Below are 22518 nucleotides of genomic sequence, written 5' to 3'. Positions count from 1 at the left end.
TTTCTGACTAATCATTTTAATAGTCATGGATTCCACCAAAGATTAGAACTAGATTAAAGCCTTGAAAGATTAACCATCAACCGTGTGAAGCTTCCCACTTGATTCATGCTGTACGTGTCTATCGATCTTCAATGTTTCGACTTCCAGCCATATTTCCACTGCTTGCAACCAGCCAGAATGGAAGCAAATGTGAAGCATCCCTTCGGGTTAACCTCTGAACCACAGCGCCGGTCAGTCAGTCCGGGCCTTTTTTTCATCAAACAGCTAATCGATCCAATCATGCCACCCACAAGCCCTAAGAAACAAATGCCAACCCTAATTGCTCTTTGCTCTTTAAACACAGCCTACTGTCCCCAAGCGTCCCCAGTCACCGGTCACCGTGCTGCAGCGTTCCACAGCACCGAAGCTGAACACACTCACTTACGGTCCTAGAATTGATAATTAATTCCTAGCAGCCGGAAGCAGCTCTTGCCAATCGTTGCGAACACATTCGAACCGAAAGCCGACTGTGTTTGACTGCCCAACCGGTACCGATAGTACGTCGCATCGGACGCGTTTTCAAAATGAATAATTGTTTCAGAGAAAAAGAGGAAAGCTATCGGCGGAAACGGCAATGACAGGACATATTGGACTTACATAGACACCGAGCACCGGGATTTAAGCACTCCCACACACACACACACACACACACACACATTGAATGGTGACGCTTTTTTGCCTTCCCATTCCCACACACACACACAGTAATGAATTCAAAATGAGTATAGCCATGCATCTAGGGATGCTTTTTGGGATGCTATTCAAGAGCATCGGAATGCAATAGATTCTTCGCGTACAGTGGAAAGCATTTTATGAATTCATAAGAGTGCATAAGAGTTCACCCGAGAATGTCTCCGTGGTAAATGATTCCTTCGCAACAATGCATCACTGATTACTGCAAAGGTGCAAAGAATCGTTCATGCCGGGTTGCACCACATTCCTGTTGCACGTTCCCAGCAGTGCGCCTGTCAGACTGCAAAATGTCTATTATATTCTAGCTGTTCATGAAATCTTTAGTGGAAGGTTCACTGGAGTTGAGCCTGCACTATCTTCCCAAATAGTGTCCAATGTACAAGGTGGCTCCAACGACGGAATCAAATCAAACCCAACTCAATTCGAAATGGAACCAATTACGCAAAGCTACAGGTACGTTACGGCCCGGCGTCCTGCGTCAATACGATACCAATCAGGTAGTTGTGGCCCGATTGTGGGCTCTTTTTTGTGCCTTCTCCCAAAAACCGATTTCTCGCACCTTGAAATAATAATCACCAGCAGCACTGGGAGCTACCGTATCGCAATCCCAATTGTGCCGAACTGCCTGCGTCCGAACGACAATTGGGATTCGGCAATCGGGAATTGATAGTGATCATAAACGTGAGTACAAAGGCCGACCACCTTTTTACCCACCGAAAAACCTGATAGCATCGATTCCGTAAGTAACCTTGTGTGTGTGTTAATGTTAGAGCATCAGCCTCCATCGATAGCTTCGGAGCGACATGCACCATCCATTCGGTAACCCTTGCCCACCCTTTTTGTGGTGATCTTGGGCTAAAATTTACGACATTACATCCGGCGGCAATCTGCTGCTGCTGCTGCTGCCTCGTGCTAGTGCAGCTTTACGGAAATGCGGAAATTCTGAAGAGCTTCTACGGAAACCGGCCATCATTTCCATCGCGCACCGGGCCCGGGTGCGAAAATTCCATGGCCAGGGCCCGCGTTGATACCACACACACACACACACACCACATCGTCGTGTCTCGGACGGACGCGAAACAATGGACGGAAATTAAATTTTACGAGCCCATGCATAAACTCGCTCCCTTCCCTCCCCCCTCGCCGTCCGGCTCCAGTTGCTGGTAAGACCTTCCGAGATTTGTTGGAAACGGCGCTACGCCGGTCCCAAATCGGTTCACCGTACCGGAACTGGGTGACCAGTTCCCAAAAGGGAACTGGGTAAGGGATGCAAACCCAATGCCCCTCCCCTCTTCTTTTGTCCCTTGTCTCGCTTCCTTCTCCAACGAGTTCAAGTTGGGCGAATAGAGTTGGACTACGCCCTTTCGGTTAGTACACGGGCGGTACGATTGTTTCCAAAAAGTGTCCAACTGTGCGGTATATGCAATTCTGTGCCCGGGTTGTAATTGCTTTTTATCGATTCCAGCGAACGGTGGAATTAGGAAGGAGAACCATTTTTCAACAACAAAAAGAACAGAAAGAAAAGGCTTTACGACTAAAACCTTTATTTGGGGAGGGTATTGGTTCGGGACATTAGCGTTCCTTGGAGAGAAGCGTGGAGAGAACTTTGGGTTGCAAATTGGTGTGGATTGTTTTTCGATTGTTTAAGATTACCCGAGAGCCTTACAAATAGGGTTTGAATACATATTATCATATTTAAGGGTTCTTATGTATTTACAATCTAGATATACTAAGAAGATAAAGTGAAAATGAACAATTCTGACTTGATTAATACATCCTTGCTTGCATCCCGTTTACCTGGATATATTCCCCAGAAAAAAAAATATCGAGCAAAAACTGGCAGAACAAACTTCACCAAACTGTCGGGACCGTCCGACACATTCAGAATCGCCCGCGGAAATTGTGACCGCGCCAACACAAAACACCGAACAGTGCAAACGCACCCGAGTAGACTATCACGGCGGGGTTTATGGGTGCTTTTTCCCACAGCAGCGCTGTCTTTTCACATCGACGGATGAAAAATTATAATGAACTTGACTGACGGGCTGGGAAAACTGTTGAACTGGTAAACAGCGCTAACGAACCGTGAATAAGCGAGCATAAATGTTGCGTTGTTACGTTGCATCGAGTGATGCTGCTGCTGATGCTGCTGCTGCCTGTCACTAGAGAGCCCCAGAGCCGGCAGGTCGGCTCCGTCCGGATTCAGGGTTGCTCACGCTCCAGCCCAGCCTTCCGGTTCCGCTGCTGTTGCTGCGGACAACCGCTGATGTATTGTCGATTTCAAGCGACGATGCAGTACGTTGCAGCCTTCCCTGCTGCAGTCGACCTTACCCTCTCTCCACGACTCTGTGGAAGAGGTTCCATTTCAGTGACGATACCGCTGTGTGCGGTTCACTCTCCCCTGGGGGGAACCTTTCCACCTTTTCCCTGGGGGGAAAACACACAAAAGGGACATAAACCGCGGTGTTGGACATCCTCGGAAACGAAACAGGGGGACAGTGCTCTGCGGTCAAATTCACGTCACATCGTCATCACACACTTTGAGGTTCGGCTCCGTTCCATTCACAGCGCTCGGCCCCACCCACGAATTGGTTTGATCGATGTGCACAAACTTCGTCGGGGATGTAAAAGGATGCCTTCCAGGGGTCTTAGCGAATGTGGGAGTGTGCCTTCGAGCGAGTACATCAACACAAGTGCAAAAAGCCAACAGGATGAGAGCCTTAGTAAGCGGTCCCTTGATTCGTCAGTGAATATTGTGTGGGCGTTGGGTGGGAAAAATCAAAACCATTGTGTGACCCAGTTCACTTTGAGAAGCCCAATGGGTGTAACATACACTGTCATTGGTGAACTGTGTAAGACTCTTCAGAAGTTTTATTTTTAAAAGCGTCTATGCTTAGTTGCATCTACAACTAAGGCCTGTCAGGATTTCTTTGCTCATGTGGAGTGATTAAAAGGATTTTTCTTCAGATTGAGTCGTCTAATGCCTCCGAACAGAAGTCTGATAAGCCGCTGCGTTACTGCGAACCCAAATTTGGTTCTACTATCTTCTTCTTCAATTAAATCGAAGGGATTAATTCATCTCGTATATGATTTAAACCAATACGTGTGCACTAGAACTATTATCATTGGACATGGTGCCAGCTTCTAGCGTTGCACAATTTGATGATAATTTGATTAAAAATTTTAATGGAAAAATTCATTTGATCCAAGATTGGTGGAGCTTTCAGCGTCTTGAAAGTCGCGATCAATATAGAAGTCACTACAGAGCAATACGATTTAAACCAACATCGAACAGTGAGATATGAGTTGACTTAGGGCGGTCTCTTAGTACAGTCGTCGCCTCACACGATTTAACAACATGCCTGTCGTGGTTTCTAGCCTTCCATGGACCGTCTTCCGTAGCAAAAACTTACAACTGAAGAAGAAGAGATGACTTATAAGAAAAAGGCGCTGACGAGGTTTACACCCCAGTCTATGTTGTCTTACTGAAATAATGCATTTGCAAATGAATATATTCCTTGAGGCACAATAGGGGTTTGGTGGCAAAAATCCATTCACACATTTAGGTACTGGTGATCTACCTCTTGTGTTCTTATGGCAAGGTTCCCTTCAGTGTAAACGAGCAAAGGTCTACGATGTGAACCTTCTATTAACCTTATCCAAGCACGTAACACTGCCTATTTTTATCCTTATTACACTTTTAAGCTTGCCCAGTATTCCAAAAATAGATATGGAACGTGTTGAGCTAACATTCCTGCCATTTTCTACAAGATTTCCCGTAAATAAGATAACAATCTCATTCGTTGTTGACTTTCGACTACGAAGTCTTCTTGAATAGTTTCCAAATATCTTTGTGAAATATCTTGTAAAATAAAAAAGTGTATATAAACGCCCTTGTACACCTTCCTGTACCTACGAGCGCTACAAAATCTCATCATGCACTTGTGCATACCTATTTCCTGGTAAGAATTTACGTGATTTTTCCAAATTTACAACCCCGTTCCCCCCTACAGTGTGCACAAACGATAAAGTAGCGAAACAATCCTACCGGTACAAGTAAAAGGGGTTCAAGAAAACTCACTACCCTATTGCTCATAAAAAGAAAATGCATTAGGGCTAGTGAAGGCACGCTCCTGCCTCCCCCCCTCCTCCCCTTCCCCCATACAAGCCGATTCTTTCGGCCCCAGTGTTGGGTGAAGTTCCAGTTTTCAAAGTTCACGCTCCGTTGAGCACGCAAACAGCGAAAGGAACATCTGCGTAATGAGGAACGTTTATTTTGTCACGAACTTTAACCGAGAGTCCACCGAGGAAGATGACTTCTACTCCAGTCCTACCCCGAAACGCTGGAGTCTCATCGCCAGTGTCTTCGATTTTGTTTTTCCGCCATTCGTTACTGACCCGTTCTTAAGTCCTTTGCAATGTTTCCAACAAAAAAAAAAGAAAAGGCATAACAGAAACATCTTGAGGTAGTAAACTCGGTACGCGACCGTTCCTGAGGCCCGTATAACATTCCTTGGCGCTCATCAGACGCTCCAGCTACAAACGGGAACATTATTACGGTTGCAGCTTTTACGAGCACTGAAACTTTAGTGACCTTTCTTACGGCAAGAACCCTGACCCGGCCTGTCTGTCCGACGAGAGTAGTTAAAGTAATTTTATTCTCCCACTGGTCCGACTTACTTGCGTTTTTTTTCTCTCCTTTGGGTACGTGTTCCGGTAAGGACCTTTACCTACTCCAATCACTGGGACACTCCACTGGGCACTGCGAGATTGTGGACAGAAAAATATGTTAAAGTAAATTCCTGGAGCACACTTAATTCTTCTTCAACTGGGGTAGAATGAAACACTGCCAGCGCAGATGCCCTTTCAAAGCCTACTACAAACTCCGGCAGGATTAAGTGCACGATGGCCTACTTCGCTTCTGAACTGCCTGACAGCACTGGTAAGCAAAGGCAAACAACACAGCAGGCAGGCAGCAAATGACGAATGAAATTGATGCAATCATAATTGATACCATCATCACAGGACGAGCAACACACTCCGTCTAACGAGCAGAAAGAAAAACCGACCCATCCGGAAAACGGATACTAATTGCTTCCTTCCGGGAAAATACGGGGGTGAAGTGAAACCGAATTATTCTCCACTAAAGAAAGGCAGCAGTCGGGAAAGAAGAAAGGCACAACACATACGTTAGAGGCATTTTCCGGAGATTCTGACATTCATCTCTTCTATCCCTTTCTTTCTCTTCCAGCATCGGCCGGCGCTAACCAAAGCCACCATCCGGATGAGCACCTCCAGCACCACGACCGAGAGCTGATTGGCAATCTGCATCATACGTACAACTATCTTAAAAGCACCGGACAGGTAAAGTTGAAATGCTGAAACCACTACAATATCAACAAAAAATGACCATTCCAATTTCCCATTTCACATCACCGCTTCGAAGACATCGCTCACGGGGAACTATGAAATATGGAAAGAACAAAAAAAAATGCCACAATTAGATTTTGTCGGACCACGGCCCCGGAAACAGTTAATCAAACATCAATCATCTGGAAGGCACTGGCACACTGAGTAGCAAAGAAAAGCAATTTTGGTAGAATAGAACTTCCCCAAAATATCTTTAAAAAAAACAGGAAAAAACCGAATGCTCCAAATCTGCATTCTTAATTTCCCCTTTTAGGAAGCTCCCTCAGGAGAGAGATAGAATCACATAATTGAAGAAGCAAGCTGCAAACATGAAAGTCAAACATGGCGGTCGGTTAAGGGAAAACGCGAGCAAAACGGAGCATCAACTCCCGCACCAAAGCTTAACGATCCTTGCACGTACTCGGACTCCGTTTGTTGGATGTGTGCCCCTCCAAAGATCGTTAAGCGATCGTTCCAGCAACTAAGCGGCCTGAGAAGCCAGCCACGCAAAGCGTTGGTGGACAGAATTTATTACAAAAAGGCTCCTTCCCCATCCGGGTTGCAATTTTGGGCCGCGTGCAAAACGGGAGGATGGTGCAAATACGCCACCCTCTATTTGTGTGCTACGAAGCGCCCCTTGCGACCCGACAAGCGGGGAAAATTTATCTTTGCAAGATGTTGTGCCACTTTACATACACGAACAGCGTGTGTGTGTGTGTGTCTCTTCCCCGTCGCATGGTTGGGTTGGTTTGCTTCTGTGCACGCGGTTGTCGCCAAAGATTTAGCGGGAACAACGATGCCTGCGCCCCAGACAATAAATGCATCCTAGTCTAGGGCCCCCGTTCCCGGACGGCACAGGATACACGCGAAAGAAGGCACAGAGAGACAGAGAGAGCGAAAAAAAAACACATCCCACCCCATTGCAGGAATCGTTTAGCAAGGTTTGCTTACTACACCCGTTACACCAGCACTTGGAGGGGGGAAAGCTTTGGCCCCATCCCACAAAGGGCGCTCCACACTTCCCATCGTTTTGTTGGCAAACGATTTTGACACGTGCAGCCATAATTCAACCGTTTTATGGGCCCGTTACACCCGGTGTGCCACTCCAAAATTGTCCCTCTACCGAAATGTTTGTCTTCTTCCAAGGGCTCACGCCTAGCGAACTGCTCGCGGAGCCCCGGGAAGTAGGTCATCGAGAACCAACAACAAAAAAAACTGGCAATTTTCTTCCAATCTTGAGATGTGTACATGTGTCCATTTGTGCGAGAGGGGGAGGGGGCTGGCACAGGTGGTGATAACAAATCGTGTCTCCTTCCGGGTTTGGGCTCCACCCTCAAGTTGCACCTAAAACTAAAACAGCCTCAAAAGAGGGCAGCCCGAAACAAAGCTCACCCGTAATGTCCATTAAAAGATGAAAATTTGTGCAGGCTTACCTTCCCTTTGCGGGGCGGGGATCTGGAAATGGAGACGCTTTATCACTTCAAACGCGGCCAGCAAATCATTATTTGGCTTGAACTATGGAAGAATGCCCACAGAGGAACACAGGCTAAACGTGAAGACACGTTGACTTCTCGCTTCTCATGAGGTGCGACCATAAGCACGTACACGGACGATTACACATGGCCTACTTGTGTTTAGGGGGGGCCTTGATGTTTATTATCTTAATGCTTTCTTTGATGTAGCTTTAATCCACTTTGGTGTTTTTTACCTTAAATCCACTAAGTGATGGGATTTAGGATGAAAAATTAAAGCGCACAAGGAAAGTACAATAAACAAAATTCAGTTTTCTTTAATTATAACTTCCATTGATCCTTCTCCATTAAACTCCTCCAAACGTTAACGCCAATGATCTTGACTTTCAATGACTTTCTTCGTCCAACTGACCTACTCCAAAGCGCCACAAACACGCAAATGCTGTTAAAATGACACCAAAAAAAACCCACAATCCAATGCTTTCCTTTTCAATGCCAAAAACCCCAACGACTCCGAATTGAGGAGGAACGTGTGAGACGAGGTATTTTGTTAATTTTTATGCAAATCTCCCAGCGGTGCTTCTTGGTGTCCCTTTCCCGCCGTTCGACTCACACACAGAGTTTGATGAGCAACAATTACCTTACCCACCATACTATTATTGTCACGAACGAGATGGAATTTGTCTTTGCCATTTCTCTTTCGCTTCATAAATATTCATACTTTCGCTCTGCAGATACCCAATTCTGCAAATCCCCCCCCCCCCCCCTTTTGTGATTCAAGCTCGTTCTATTCGACAACAAAACAGAAACAAAAACCCCGTTCTTCATCATCAACCCCTTTTTCCCCCAATTCCAGATGCAAACGCTCAAAGCGACGGAGCTGAACAACACGCGCCGGGCCGAGGTGCCGATCATCTTCTTCAACCGCGTGCCGAAGGTCGGCAGCCAAACGTTCATGGAGCTGCTGCGCCGGCTAGCCGTACGCAACGACTACACCTTCCACCGGGACGTGGTCCAGCGGCTCGAGGTGATCCGACTGGCGCCCGAGCGGCAGCAGGAGCTTGCCGAGATGGTGATGGACCTGCCGGTGCCCTCCGTCTACGTCAAGCACGTGTGCTACACGAACTTTACCCGCTTCGGCCTGCCGATGCCGATCTACGTCAACATGGTGCGCGATCCGGTCGAGCGCATCATCAGCTGGTACTACTACGTCCGGGCGCCCTGGTACTACGTGGAGCGCAAGCAAGCCTTCCCCGATCTGCCGCTGCCCGATCCGCGCTGGCTGAAGAAGGACTTCGAGACGTGCGTTCTGCAGGGCGACCCGGAGTGCACCTACTCGCAGAACGCGGTGCACGAGGGCATCGGGGACCACCGCCGGCAGACACTGTTCTTCTGCGGGCACGGTGAAGAGTGTCTGTAAGTATAGCTCTCCCGTAATCCTTTCACTGACCACGTGGCACGATGTATTAACTGTTGTTTTTGTTTTGCTGCTTACTTTCTCCCAATCAGCCCTTTCAACAGTGCCGGTGCGCTGGAGCGGGCCAAGTACGCGGTCGAAAGCCAGTACGCGGTGGTGGGCGTACTCGAGGACCTCAACACCACGCTGACCGTGCTGGAGAAGTACGTGCCGCGATTCTTCAGCGGCGCCAGCTCGGTCTACTTCAACGAGGTGAACGTGCTGCAGAAGATCAACAAGAACAACTTCAAGCCGCCGGTCAGCGAGGAGATCAAGAATCTGGTCCGGCGAAACTTCACCAAGGAAATCGAGTTCTACCAGTTCTGCAAGCAGCGGCTCTACAAGCAGTACCTGGCGACGCAGGTACCACTGAAATGAAAAAGTGTTCCTTTTATGGCACGCGCGCGCGCGCCGCGCCCAACAGCACTGCCGGTGCTTTGCAGCTACGATAAGAAATAAAGATGGCCAACTGGCCAACACACACACACACACCCCACTCCCTTAAGCACACACTGAAACATTCCCACAACAGCATCATTATTTATGTATAAACTATTCATTTAGCGTGTAGGGGCCCATCATCGAGCGGCGTAAGAAGGTTTAATCCACCGATCAGCCAGGAGATCGCGGGAGGCGAAGATCGCGGCATCGTCGGTGGTGTATTTGTTTTGTGTCGTTAGCAGAAGAAACATGTGTAAAATAAATATTAAATTTACAACAACGTTGAGAAAGGCTCTTTGAGCTGTGCTATTCGAATGTTTTGACTTGAAGCTTTAGGAAGGAAAGAAAATAAAACCGAATTTTAAATCTGAAATTCCGAAAAAAACCGAACCTTTAATATATCTCTTGAAATTCTGTTTTCTGTTGCTTTTTTTTTTTTGGTTCACATCAATTCACACACACGCTCGAACTAAAATAAATATATGTAAATCTTTGAAAATGGGTGATGTACGCGTTTCCTGTTTTTCCTGAGGTAATTCTATACCAATGCTCACCATGTATCGGGAACACTAAAAGCCTCATCATTTATACTTCAAGAAAGAAGAGAACGAAACAAAACAAAACAAAACGAAATAATAATTTAACATTTCACACAAACGATAGTGAAAAACAGGGCGAAGGGCGTATAATACACATCGGACTAGCTTTCCTTCGCTGCACTTCCGCCGCGCAGTTTAGCAAAGTACTGCTGGGCAGCACTGTGCACTGCCGGGTTCGTATCGGTACAGTAAATAATATACTCTTTAATCTCTTCGGCCGATTCGCCCGTTACGGTATTACTATGGTTCAGGTCCCGTGCTTCCTCCAGGGAAACGACAGCCACATCATCATCATCACCCTTTGTTGGTGACGGCTTGTAGAAGGTAACGTTGAAGCTACCAAACCATTGCTTGGTAGACTTTACGTAGCGGAAGGCTTGTGCTACGATGGGTTTTCCCTGCTGGTGGTTGAATTTGTTCACCTTGGGAAAAGAAATGGAAAATTGGAGTTAAAAATTGGCCAGTTAGTGCACTTTAGGGGCACCTGCACCTACCTCTTCGATCATGTCGATTGAAAAACGGATAACTTCCTTGTATAGATCTTTGCTCTGTAAGCGAGCAATGAGTGCTTTGGCTCGGTCGAGCCCGGGCAGCTTGCTAGCGGCTAGCTCTGAGGTAATATTATCGTTTAAATACCTAAACAGCTCCGGTTTGTTGTGTACCTTCGAGAGTGGTTCACTGGTTCCATCACTGTGAGAGAGAAATACCATTTAAAGAAGAACAAGGATTAGCATGGAATTAATTTTAAATTCATGCTTAATATTAATGAACAAATACTAAATAAATTAAATTGTTTTAAAATTTAAATTAAAATTAAAATCCAAATCATCAACTGGCAACACTGGTTCGCTCTGGTACGCAGCATCCCTGCCATTGCGCATGCACAAGGATACGCAAGGAAGCAACAATAATAAAGTGCAGCAAACTGTCAAACCCCGTTCGCCAGGATGCAAACAGTTCAATAGATTACAAACATTTCCCCATCAGCCATTTAGTTCTCTTTAGAAAGTGTTGAACAAAATAAAAGTCGAGCTAACGGTACTAGCATGAGCCTCGTGTACCGTAACAGCCTTCTGTTACACTCCATCGTTCTGTGCGCTACCCTGCTACACGGCCCCGTTCCTACCGTAGCTGCAAAGGGTCCCCATCATCCGGGGGGTGAGTTTAGCCGCAAAGCAGACAAACATCACCTGGACGAGCATTTGCAACCGGAGCGAGAGTAAGTGTGTGGTAGTGCTAGCCGTAAATAAGCCCCGAAATTTGGCGTACGATTTCCCTCCTCCTTTCGGCTTCATTTTAGCCATCTGGAAGATGACTTGAAGCGATTGCCAATCGGCGAACAGAGCCTGACGGAAATGTCGGAGGACGAGAAAAACTTTTACTACTTCAAGCTGCACGATTCGGACAATAACGACAATCTCGATGGGTTGGAAATGCTGCACGCGGCCACCCATCATCACAGCAAATCCGACGGTCAGCTGCACGGTATCGATCGTGCCGCGACCCAGACGGGCGATGATCGTGCACCGCTGCTGGACGATGACGAATTCAACCATATCATTGGTAAAGAATGCATGTAATCACATGTAAGAAAATCTCTTTTAAATGTGTGCTTTGCCACCTTTCCAGAGGTCATTGATGATTTCATCGAGTTTGCCGATACGGACAAGAATGGGCTGCTAAACTATCCCGAGTACATAAATGCCATCAATCTAAACGATCCCAAAACGCAACCCTCTACGGTCGACAACAGCCCGAATGAGCCCGGACAGCGCGCCGCTGCACCTACGGACGTTCCTGCCGAAAGCAAAGCTAAATAAAAGGTTAAACAAACTAGTATAGTACAAAGCTAGCTGAGGGGGGGTTTTCTTCTTACCGCGTGAACCGAAAGCCTGCCCGTTCCGCTTCATGCATCACGTCCAGCATCATCAGCTCCGCACCGAGCACCTCCACGTCCTGGTAGCAGCGCCGATGGAACGCTTGCCGTGCGCAGGCCATTTCGTACACCAGCGGATAGTCCTGCCAGTGGTAGGCGAGCCGGGCCTTACCTTCCACCGTCACGACCCGTACGCGATCAAACATTTGCCGGAACGGTCGCGACGGTTCAATCACCCCCGGCACGTGGTGTGCATCGCGCTGCAGATAGTCGCACCGATCGACGTCCACATCGCTGCTAACGATATGCGCGAGGAATTGGCGATCCGACGTCAACAGGTCGGCTGCATCGCCTCGTATTAGCGCACAGATTAGAGCGATTTGCTTTACCGAGACGTTTTCCAGCCGATCTAGTACACGCTGCGCCAGCTCCACCGAGGAACGTTCGTGCTGCAAAATGAAACGGGTATTTGAAAGAATTTTTCAAGGGGCATTTTCACAACCCACTTACCCGCCAAGGTGCTCCGTAAACTTCGACAAACTTTTCCCACAGATGGGAAAACGGCCCATGGCCAATGTCGTGTAGGGCGGCAGCCAACTGTAATGGAAAACGCAGCCCGCACATGAACCCAAACGGGATTTCTATCTTTTCCGTCCGAAAATTCCACTTACCATTACACACTTTCGTTCGTCCTCGGTAACGGGCGGGTTGAGGGTCTTGTTCACCGCGTCCAGCAATCTTCCGGACAGGTAGCATGCTCTGGAGAAGCGGAAAAAACGGAACTATATTAGTGCACATTCCCTTCTTCGTGTGCGCTTGGTCGTACTTACCCCAGCGAGTGATCGTATCGGGTGTGCCGAGCCGTCCCAAACACCGCATTCGATACGCCTAACTGTTTCAAATACTTCAACCGCATAAACTCGGGCGCTTCCGTCACCGCCCGTACAAACGATGGCAATCGAAATGTTCCGTAAACCGCGTCGGGTACCGTTAGCTCGGACTGCTCCATTTCGTCTATCGGCAGCACTATTCCCGCTGAGCCGCAACGAACCGTGGACGGCTGCATTCTGACGATCGTGCTTTTATCTGATGTCGCTCCTTATCCCCTCCAATAACTGCTCTTCGATAGCTTATCGCTGCTTGTGCTTCCTGTGCGGCGTCAAGATTGCCCGCTCACCGTATCTTCGAACGGCGATAATAACAACACCAAAAACAGGCGGGCGGGCTCCGTAACCTTAGCAACCGCAGCACACTTGACCAGCCCGCATCGTCGTACAAGGCGAACAACAATTCCACGCTGACGAATCGAACCCGAAACAATGAGGCTTTCTGTGTTCCTCACAGCCTAGCACCGAAAATCACGCGGCCGTGCCCGATAATCCATCGCCTTCACGGACGGGGAAATGTCATCTGGAAGCGATTTTGTAAATAAATACCCCGTGGACACGCAGGCACACCACCCACCAGCCCCTCCGAAAACCCAGCCCACTACCAATCTGCTGTCAACCAACGTAAACATTGAATAATTGGTCGTCTGTGTTGCTAGGTAACGGGCAGCAGGGCGGAAACTCGAGTGGATTTCAAGACCGGTTCTTGGAACTGGTTGCACAATCGACTTTATTTTCGGAAAGCAATTTTCTTTGTCTACACATTGCTACATTGTTTCCCGTTTTTCATCGCAATGTAAATTATGAAACCACACACCAAACAACATTCCTACGGCGTCGAAGGCCGCAAACTGACAGCAGCCGTAGCCCCTTACCAGGATCCAACGGCTGCGCGGGCTACTTTCACGCACTTTATTTGTGCGCGCTTGAATTTTGACGTTTCTCCAGCAGATTGATCGGAGCGGAGGATTTACGCGGGTCCTGTGTCGCCGGGCGCAGTTTCCAAGATTGTACATGTATTTTTGTTTTATTACTGTTAACTGAAAGTTTTATTTATATGCTAGTTTAAGTTTCAATTGTGAATACTACCACCATCCACGATGGAATACCGTGAGCAGAGTAAGTTCTTATTTGATCTTGTATCGGCGTTCCAGCCCCTGGAAGGCACTGTCGGCTGATTGCTGGTGTTTGTTGTGTTTTCTTTTAGAACTGTTGAAGAAAAAGGTCAAGTACGCGAACGAGGACAACTATGGTGCGTTGGCCGAAACGTGCCTGCTGCTCGGCGAGCTGTACAAAGATCGGGAAGAGCATCAGCGCGCTCTGAACGAGTACAAGCTGGCGGCCAAAGCGTACGAGAAGCTGCACAAACCGATGGACCGTGGGCTCGCTTTCCGGATGGTCGGCGAGATGCACTGCACGCTAGGCCAGTTCAAGGAAGCGCTCACCAACGTGCACGCGTACATGCGGGCCGCCCAGCGGGAAGGCAACACGAAAGCACTGCAGGAAGCGCACACTACCGTTGGGCGGGTCTATCTGGCCCGGGCGGAATCGAACCAGCGCCTGGGCAAACCGGCCGAATCGGAGACAGATTTGGCCGAGGCAGAAAAGTCCTTCCGTACGGCCCTTTCCATCTGTGATGAGTTGAAGCGCGTGCTATCGAAAACGGAACTGATCAACATGCAGGCCCGTGCGCATCTCAATCTCGGACTCACGTTCGACTACCAAAACAAACCGGATCGTGCCAAGGAGCAGATGGACCGAGCGATACGGTTGGCGAAGGAAGCGGACTTGTTCGAGCTGCTTTACACGTGCTACAACGCGATGGCGTTGTGCAGCTCACGGTGCGAAATCAACCCGGCACCCGGCGACGGGGGCGAACACTGTGGTCAAACATTGCGCCTGCTCAACCTAAGCCTGGAGGTTGCATCGCGTTTGCCAAGCCGTGCGGCCAAGATGTGCCAAACGCTAGCGCTGATGGCAACGTTCTTCCTTCGCATGGATGACTTCCAGAGTGCGCGGCAAGCGTTGAAGCGTGCCTACCGGCTCAAGACACCTGTTGCCGGTGATGCGAAGCGGATCGCGCGCAAGCTAAAAGTGCTCGTCGCCATGTGCCGCATGGAGGATGAGCTGATCACAACCGATGCGACGAATTACGCCCGGCGCAAGGAGCTGTACGAGCGGATGGGTGATGGGGCGTGCAAGCTGCGCAACTTCACCAAAGCGATCGACTACTACAAACGCATGCTGGAATGCGCAGAAGCGAACGGTGAGGCCGACCGGCAGCTCCTGCCGTGCTACGTGAGCCTTTACCAAACGTACATCGACAACCGGCAGTACGAGCAGGCGCTGGAGTACCTGTGGAAGGAGCACAGCATCATAGCGCACGAGCCGCAGGAAGCGTACCACACGCTGATGAAGATTGCCAAGCTGTACGAGCGACAGAAGCAATCGTTCTTCACGATACAGACCGTCTATCTGCAGGCGAAGGATGAAGGCAAAAAGCTGAACTCGATCGAGCTGCAGCGAGTGCCGGTGCAGCGGGCTGTGAAGCTGCTGCGTGCCAACTGTATGGATTTGATGGCGGACAAGCTGGAGCAGGAAGCGATCGCGGAGGGTATCGAACTGTCGAGCACCGTCGAGCCGGACAGTGAAGAGCTGCCGGATGCAAACCAATCGCTTGATTTGGCAGATTACGACGTGGACGAGGAGGAAGAGGAAGCAGCGGACGCGGAACACGATACTCCGGACGTGGGTGATGAGATCGATCTGGAGGTGGATCTGTCCGATGAATCTGACGGTGATCCTGCGCTCACGATCGGCGAAGATTTGAACAACGCGTCCGCAGCGGACACATCGTTGAGGGGAAGAAAGCGTGGCAAACGGTTTACGGTGCGCCGGAATAAGAAGGGTGAGACGCAGCTGCATCAGGCGGCCATCTCCGGCAACAAAACGCTTGCCGAGCAGCTGCTCCAGCTGGGCCATCCGGTGAACGAGCGCGACTATGCTGGGTGGCTCCCGCTACACGAAGCGTGCATACACGGACATGCGGAGATTGTCGCGCTGCTGCTCGATCGTGGTGCACACATAAACGATAAGGGTGGTACGAGTTGTGAAGGGATTACGCCACTGCACGACGCCTGCCGTAACGGGCACTTGGGTGTGATTACGGTGCTGCTAGATCGTGGAGCGAACGCAACGCTGCGGAACGATTACGGGGAAACCGCCCTAAGCATGCTGGATGGATGGTACGAAAAGCTAAAGGCACCTTTGATGAGTGCCGAAACGAAACAGTATAATGATGTGCGGGAGCGTCTAGTGGCACAGTTTAATGCGGCGGCCATTACCGTCTCACCACCAGCGGCTTTGAAACCTACAAGCACCGTCGGTCGTGGGACGAGACGACACACTTCAAACGGAGATCTGGAAGCATCCATCCCGCCGTCAGCAATATCTCCATCGCGATCGAGTCGACTGACGCCAGCCACTAGCACCAACTCTTCCGGGTACGTCAGTGAGGTGGGCGGATCGTCCAGGCATCGGAACGTCATATACGACGATGAGAACGATCACTACAGGAGTGCAGAAGATTCGCCCAGTGAGGAGGATCGCGAGCATCGTGCCGTAATCAAACGGAAATCAACATCTGCCGGTGTGTCTGAGTACCTTAGCGTCATGAAAGCGATGCGCAAAAACCATCTCGCGGACGAGCCGAAGGCTACTACCACCTCCGCGCAGAAGAAACGTCCAGCGTGTAGATACTACGACGAGGAGGACGAGAAGGACGATTGGCTGATCGATGATATGAAGCAGTCGGCTAAAAAGAGTCGTGTTATACGCGATCTGCAGCGTACGGCGCTGGTCGGTGGTAGTTTGGAGCGGAGCAAATCTTCGTCCTCCCTACCGGCCACCAGTCGTACCGTCGAGCTGGGTGGCGATCCCACGGCGCGGTTAAACTCTCTTCTTGACTCGGACGATGATGATCCATTCGAGGTGGAGCCCGATTCGCACGACAAACGATCGCAGCAAGAAAATAGCAAGGGCAGTGCTTTTAACGTGCTGATGAACAATTCAGCCAAAAGCTTCCGGCGCACACAATCGCGCCGAAACTCGAACGAATCACGCTCGCTGTACGGTCGGCGATCTTCCACACATCAAACGTCACTGCTCGAGGCGGGTTTCCAGCGCGTTGCTAGTCCTTCGCTGGAGGAAAAGGAAAACCTACTGCCAAAGGCGGCGGGGACTACTTGCTCCCCTGCCAGGACGCCGATTAAACAGACGGGCGAATGCCGTACGCAGCCCTCGTTGCGTGACGCTACGCAGAAGTGCACGATACAGGTGAGGCTGGACAATGGTGAAGTGTATCGGGTGAGCTACGACGAGAAGCTTATTTTTACCACACAAACGGTTGGATGGTTACGGAAAGCTGTCGCCAAGCAGTATGCAATGTGAGTATCGAACGAGTTTAGGGACGGATATGGAGGAATGAAATCATTAATGCCTTCCTTTCCAACCCGCAGGAATCATGGGAAACGGCCAATTATCGATCTGAAGCCAGCGGAGGGTTGTATCGTGAATTCTTTCTTCGATTCCGACACGCTGAACGTAGTGTTGCAGAGCGCCTCCACTGACGGTGTGCTACAAATGCACGGCCAAATTACCGGCTGGGAACATATCGATCTGGAGGAGTACTACGAAGAGTATTGCGAACAACACAAGCTAGGTACGATGTCTAGTAGTGATGAAATGGGAATCTAGTCTAGTAGGCTAGCTCCAAAGTTTTGTGGAAACGATTCCGGGTAGTCGATCCGGAAGCGGTTTCCGGAATCGATTTTAGAATCGGCTCGGAAATTAGCTCCGGAATCAGCTCCGGAATCGGCTCCGAAATCGGAATCGGTTTCAGTATCATCTCCGGAATTGGAATCGGCTTCGGAATCGGCTTCAGAATCGGAATGGGCTTCGAAATCGGAATCAGAATTGATTCCGGAATCATAATCGGCCTCGAAATCGGAGTTAGTTTCGGCATCTCCATAAGAATAGGCGTTTAGGTCCAATGATGTTACGTATTGATAGCCGCAAATAATTCAAATTTACTTTTAAACGATCCATTCTCAAGGAGATTCTCGGATTGATTGATGGCTTCTGAAACTTCTTATTTCAATTCATGAACTGATTCACATTCCGGAGCTAATTCCAATTCTGGAGTCAATCTTGATTTCGTTTCCGGAGCAAATTGGGATTTGCAGATCGATTCGGATTTTGGAGCCGATTTTGATTCCGGAACCAATTCTAATTCCAAACCTGATTATGATACCGGAATTCCTAATTCGGATTTAACTACGGAATCTATTACTAAATCGAAATCGGATACGGAGTCAATTCCGGAAACGGCTCCAGAGTCGGAATCGATTCCACCAACGGAACCAGCTCCGGAATTGATTCCGAGCTCCCATCACTAGTGTCTAGACTTGCTTTCAAAATAAAACCTTTTTGTAATAATGAAACCTTTCATCCTTTTCTAGAAACCGACAAAGACCTGCGCAAGCGCCTCATAACGATGAACCGCAATCAAATCATCACGATCGAGCCCGACTTTGCGCAAACCGTTCCGGCGACACCCGTTCCCCCCAAGCACGTACTGTCGATGGTGCTGACAGTGGCGTTCTTTCAGCAGGACTGGATGAACCACCTGGACCTGTCGATGAACGGCATCACGGACGATGACGTTGGCACGCTCGTGCGCTACCTGCCCGCCTGTCGGCAGCTGCGTGTATTGCGGCTGCGGATGAATCTGCTCACCAGCCGGAGTGTCGAGATGCTTTGCTTTGGCTGTAAGAGCCCCTCCGATGGCACATCGGCAGCAGCAACAGCAGCAGCACCACTCGGTGGAGGACAGCTAACCGAGCTGGACCTTAGCCACAACCCACTGCAAGATGCGGCACTCGTCCCACTCGCCCGACTGTGCAGCAATTTACCCCTGCTGCGCGTTTTGCGCATTCGCTCGACCGATGTGACACACTTCAGCACCACCGATGCGCCCTGCATTGATGTGAGCCGGTTAGAAACGTTCGACATCTCTGAGAACAAGCTTACCGAACGCTCCGTAGCGTGCCTGCTACAGCAGCTAGGCGACGGTGTGCTGCGGGAAGCATACTTCCGGTCTCTTCCCGTGCACTGTGATAATTTCAAGCCGAAGCTTTGGCAAACCCTGACCGAGCGGCCACGGTTGGACGGGCTGCGTGTACTAAACCTCACCAACTGTCGGCTGTCGGACGATGAGCTGGAAGGCTCACTCTTCCCCGCCCTCGGACCCAACTGTCCCGCACTGACCCAGCTCGACCTATCGTACAATGTTGCCCTCACGAAGCGTTCCTTTGTGGCCCTGTTGCGGTGTTGCGCTGGGGCAGTGTTTCGCCTAGAAGAGGTACGCTTTGACCATGACGTGCAGCTGTGGGTGGATCTGGAAACGGACGAATCGATACGATCGGTGGAACACAGCCCGACGGGCCGCTATCCACAGCAGATACATGCGATTCTGCCCGTCCACGGGTATGATGAGCAGCGGTACGCGAAACTACTCGCCGTGATCGAGCAGCTGTGGCGTTCGCTGTGGCCGGCGGGCCAATCGTACACGCGGCGCCACGAAGGCAACGGGCTACAGGTAACGCTCAGCACCGATCCGGTGGGCTAATGATGCGCTTTGTTTCGTTGTAGATAGGTTAAATAAAGTGTTTAAAGGAATTTTGACTACGAACAAAAAGGTACGTTGCGCCATTCCACCTGATACCAGCCGAACAACACGTCCGAAGATCTTCCCCGGCAGCGGTGGTGTCGATTGTCCACAATACTGTTACTGTGTGGTTTATTCACTCTACTTCACCTCTGAATGCTCTGCACTACATAGCCCGTTAATAAGCGTTGAAAGAATATCGTAAATAATATCGTTACGCAGAGAGATAGAGAGAGAGAGATTGTCTCCGAGAACTGCAACCGAACTGCATCTCCGCTTAATACCATGTGTGTTACTTGTACGCACAACGTGTCTGTGCGCACACGTGTTTTTGATTATCACTGCCATTGACTAACGCGTCTCGCCATTTCCCGGTGCGAAAGCGCACCCCAAAGTTAGGAGTACAGCGAGGAGGCAAGCTGCTCGTAAATGCTGGTCAGCTCGTTGTACAGCTGCTTCTTCAGCGTCTTCGAAGGGCCCCACGGACGGGCGGCGTCCACATCCGACCGACTAGCCGGTCGCGCACACCGGTCCAGTATGCGAAGCAACCGGGGCGAGCTTTTCTCCGTCACCAGGATCCCGGGCTCCTCGGCAGTGCCGCGAAATATCTGCGGGAAAAGCAAGGTAAAATGCTCATTCAATCGTACCCTCCTGTTCCAACTCAATCTAACACTTCTCCTTACCTTTTCACAGACAATCTGCAGATTGTTGTTCAGCAAACCGGCCGTACACTGGTGGCTGGTCGCATTGCACCGGCTGCGGCAATCGTAGTAGCTACAGTCCGCATCCACCGCACACGTGCGCCCATCCGACAGCCGCCGATCGATGGCCGCCTCCGTACTGATGTGCCGCAAGTCGTGATACTTCATCCGGCTGTCACTTATCCCAAACCCGCCCAGCACCACCGAACACATCTGGAACCGGTTCTGGCCCATCTCGTCCAGATAGTCCAGCACCAGCACGGCCACCTTCAGATGGTACCGCCACTTGGACAGGTCGATGTGGTTGGTAAAATGGTACCGGCCCTCATCGACAAACTCCACCGTCTCGAGCAGCTCGGTGAGGAACAGCTCGCCGCACGTACCGAGCACCTGCGGGAAAATCTCCTTCTCCTCGTACAGCCGGCTCAGCAGGTACTCGTTGTTCTGGATCAGGTTCCAGCTGTTGCGCATGCTGGCGTGGAACAGGATGCGATTGTTTTTGTTCTTCAGCGCCAGCAGCCCCGCAAGCTTGTCGAACGGAAGCTGCACGCCGTAGCGCAGCTCGATGTAGCGCCGCACGATACCGCCGTACTCCTGCTCGGTCGGGTAGTGTTCCTCCTGCCGGTGGCTGTCGATCCAGGACAGCTTCTCGTAGCTTGCATCCGGCACGGCATGCTGCAGGGTGAGATATGGGGAACCAAAGTTCGGTAAGCAGCTCTCATCAAACATTTTCGCTAACCTTTACCTTCACCACCACAAACTGTTGGGCTTTGCGGGCCAGAAAGCGATGCGCATTGAACGGATACGCTGCCGCGTGGGAAGCGGGCGGACAGTGAAATTCCGAGATGGTATCGCCGGCACACAGCTCCGGACACATGTAGCCGGTCACTTCGTTCGTGTAATACTGATTGCACTGGGAAATGCGTGAAGCGAGCCTTAGGAGACGGTTTACATTGAACTTACGTTTAACTTACTATTTTAGACACCTTCCACTCGACCAGCACATCGAAGCAGTAGTGCATGCCGGTCAGCAGGTAGCCCATGACACCGACCACTACCAGCAGCAGGATCGCGGCACTGGTCAGCACACAGTACTGGCGTCTACGCGGCGAGAAGCGCAACCGGCGGGTCATGTTCTTGAACCGGTTGTGCATCACCAGCGCACTGTTGCTGCTGATTGTCATTGCTGGTGGTTACTTCCGGTTCCCCACTTGTGTGTGTGTGTCACTTGGCTGATTTGTTTTGCAGCCGCTACTGCTGATGCATTCTTACCTTTGGTGCATAAAACAAAACAAAAAATCAGGAAACCAAATCAAACTTCCGGTGATGCCGCCAACCGACACACACACAAACACACTGTGACCCCGGCAAAACAAACAAATGGCCGGCCGTTTGTCGGTCGTTCTTTTTTCGGCTCTTGGGGCCTATGGGGGCCGAATTGATTTTGTTACATAAAAACAACTGTCCGCGCCTACCCAAAACTGTCACAGCCCGTGTGCCCGTGAAGGGCGCAAAACATTTTTGCCATGCGTGCGCCTGTCCATTCTGTCGGTCCTGGTGGGTGCTGGGGAGATGGGCGTTCAGGGTTTGGGTTTGTTTTCGCGAGTGACGTCATATGACGCGTTTGGAAGGATTTATACGTTGAAAGTTCCCAAACAGCGTGGAACATGGAGCGGAGCGGAGTGCCATTGCGCATGTTTCTGCTTCGGAGGAATTGGAATTCCCTCCAAGGCGTCAAGACACTCGGCGCGTGCTGCTAACCTTTATCGTGGTGTGCTCGCCTTATTCGCCGTTTCGAATTCATTCAACTCTTGGTGAAGAAGCACGTGGTGTTCCGCCTTCCGCACGCAGCACGCACGCTCGAATGCAGCAGGGGAGGACGCGCATGATGATGTTGCACAACAAAAAGCGAGTGAGGTGTGCGTCAGTGCAAATTTCGTCAGGATCCTGTTATTTCCCAAAATTGAAAATAAGCTTTAAAAAATCGAATCTGTTTACACGAATTTAAATGGCGCAATCAATTCACGTACGCGTCATCTTGCAGTCCCAAAACTGCATCCGCGAATTCGCCGTTTTCTTGATAACGTGTATCGCACTTCCTGCAGATAACAGTGCATGTGTGTGTGTGTTCCACCTGCCTGCCACAAAGGTCATTTACATGAGGTCGTTGCACCGGGTTGATCGATCTCCGCCTCAGGAAACAAAGCCAACCGCTGGT

General features: G+C 50.1%; 5 protein-coding genes across 5 annotated transcripts in view; 3 read left to right on the top strand and 2 right to left on the bottom strand.

Moving 5' to 3' along the window:
- The window catches only part of LOC120953066 (heparan sulfate 2-O-sulfotransferase pipe), a 126366-nt gene extending 116261 nt beyond the window's left edge, over nt 1-10105 (top strand). The window contains exons 3-5 of the mRNA XM_040372744.2: nt 5984-6096; nt 8470-9029; nt 9123-10105. Of these exons, the coding sequence (XP_040228678.2) occupies nt 5984-6096; nt 8470-9029; nt 9123-9447 (998 nt within the window). The 3' untranslated portion in view covers nt 9448-10105. The remainder of the gene's footprint in view (nt 1-5983; nt 6097-8469; nt 9030-9122) is intronic.
- Nucleotides 10106-10148: 43 nt separating this feature from the next.
- On the bottom strand, nt 10149-13395 carry LOC120953064 (deoxynucleoside triphosphate triphosphohydrolase SAMHD1). Its single transcript, XM_040372741.2, has 6 exons — nt 12816-13395; nt 12657-12744; nt 12496-12582; nt 11986-12434; nt 10604-10799; nt 10149-10531 (listed from the first exon to the last, which is right to left on the bottom strand). Exons 1-6 carry the CDS (start codon nt 13049-13051, stop codon nt 10211-10213), a joined length of 1377 nt encoding a protein of 458 aa, XP_040228675.2. The 5' UTR covers nt 13052-13395; the 3' UTR covers nt 10149-10210.
- On the top strand, nt 10846-11976 carry LOC120953067 (multiple coagulation factor deficiency protein 2 homolog). The gene is made up of 3 exons (XM_040372745.2): nt 10846-11328; nt 11410-11672; nt 11739-11976. The coding sequence occupies exons 1-3, from the start codon at nt 11156-11158 to the stop codon at nt 11927-11929; spliced, it is 627 nt and encodes a 208-aa protein (XP_040228679.2). The 5' UTR covers nt 10846-11155; the 3' UTR covers nt 11930-11976.
- Nucleotides 13396-13787: 392 nt separating the features above from the next.
- LOC120953061 (tonsoku-like protein) lies at nt 13788-19585 on the top strand. The gene is made up of 4 exons (XM_040372737.2): nt 13788-13991; nt 14080-17317; nt 17390-17592; nt 18392-19585. The coding sequence occupies exons 1-4, from the start codon at nt 13973-13975 to the stop codon at nt 19558-19560; spliced, it is 4629 nt and encodes a 1542-aa protein (XP_040228671.2). The 5' UTR covers nt 13788-13972; the 3' UTR covers nt 19561-19585.
- A 115-nt stretch (nt 19586-19700) lies between these two features.
- On the bottom strand, nt 19701-22275 carry LOC120953065 (divergent protein kinase domain 1B). Its single transcript, XM_040372743.2, has 4 exons — nt 21275-22275; nt 21046-21213; nt 20283-20975; nt 19701-20207 (listed from the first exon to the last, which is right to left on the bottom strand). Exons 1-4 carry the CDS (start codon nt 21482-21484, stop codon nt 19995-19997), a joined length of 1284 nt encoding a protein of 427 aa, XP_040228677.2. The 5' UTR covers nt 21485-22275; the 3' UTR covers nt 19701-19994.
- Nucleotides 22276-22518: the final 243 nt, after the last annotated feature.

This window comes from Anopheles coluzzii, chromosome 2 (assembly GCF_943734685.1).
Source record: "Anopheles coluzzii chromosome 2, AcolN3, whole genome shotgun sequence".
Taxonomy (NCBI): Eukaryota; Metazoa; Arthropoda; class Insecta; order Diptera; family Culicidae; genus Anopheles; species Anopheles coluzzii.
This window is presented reverse-complemented; position numbering and strand designations above follow the sequence as displayed.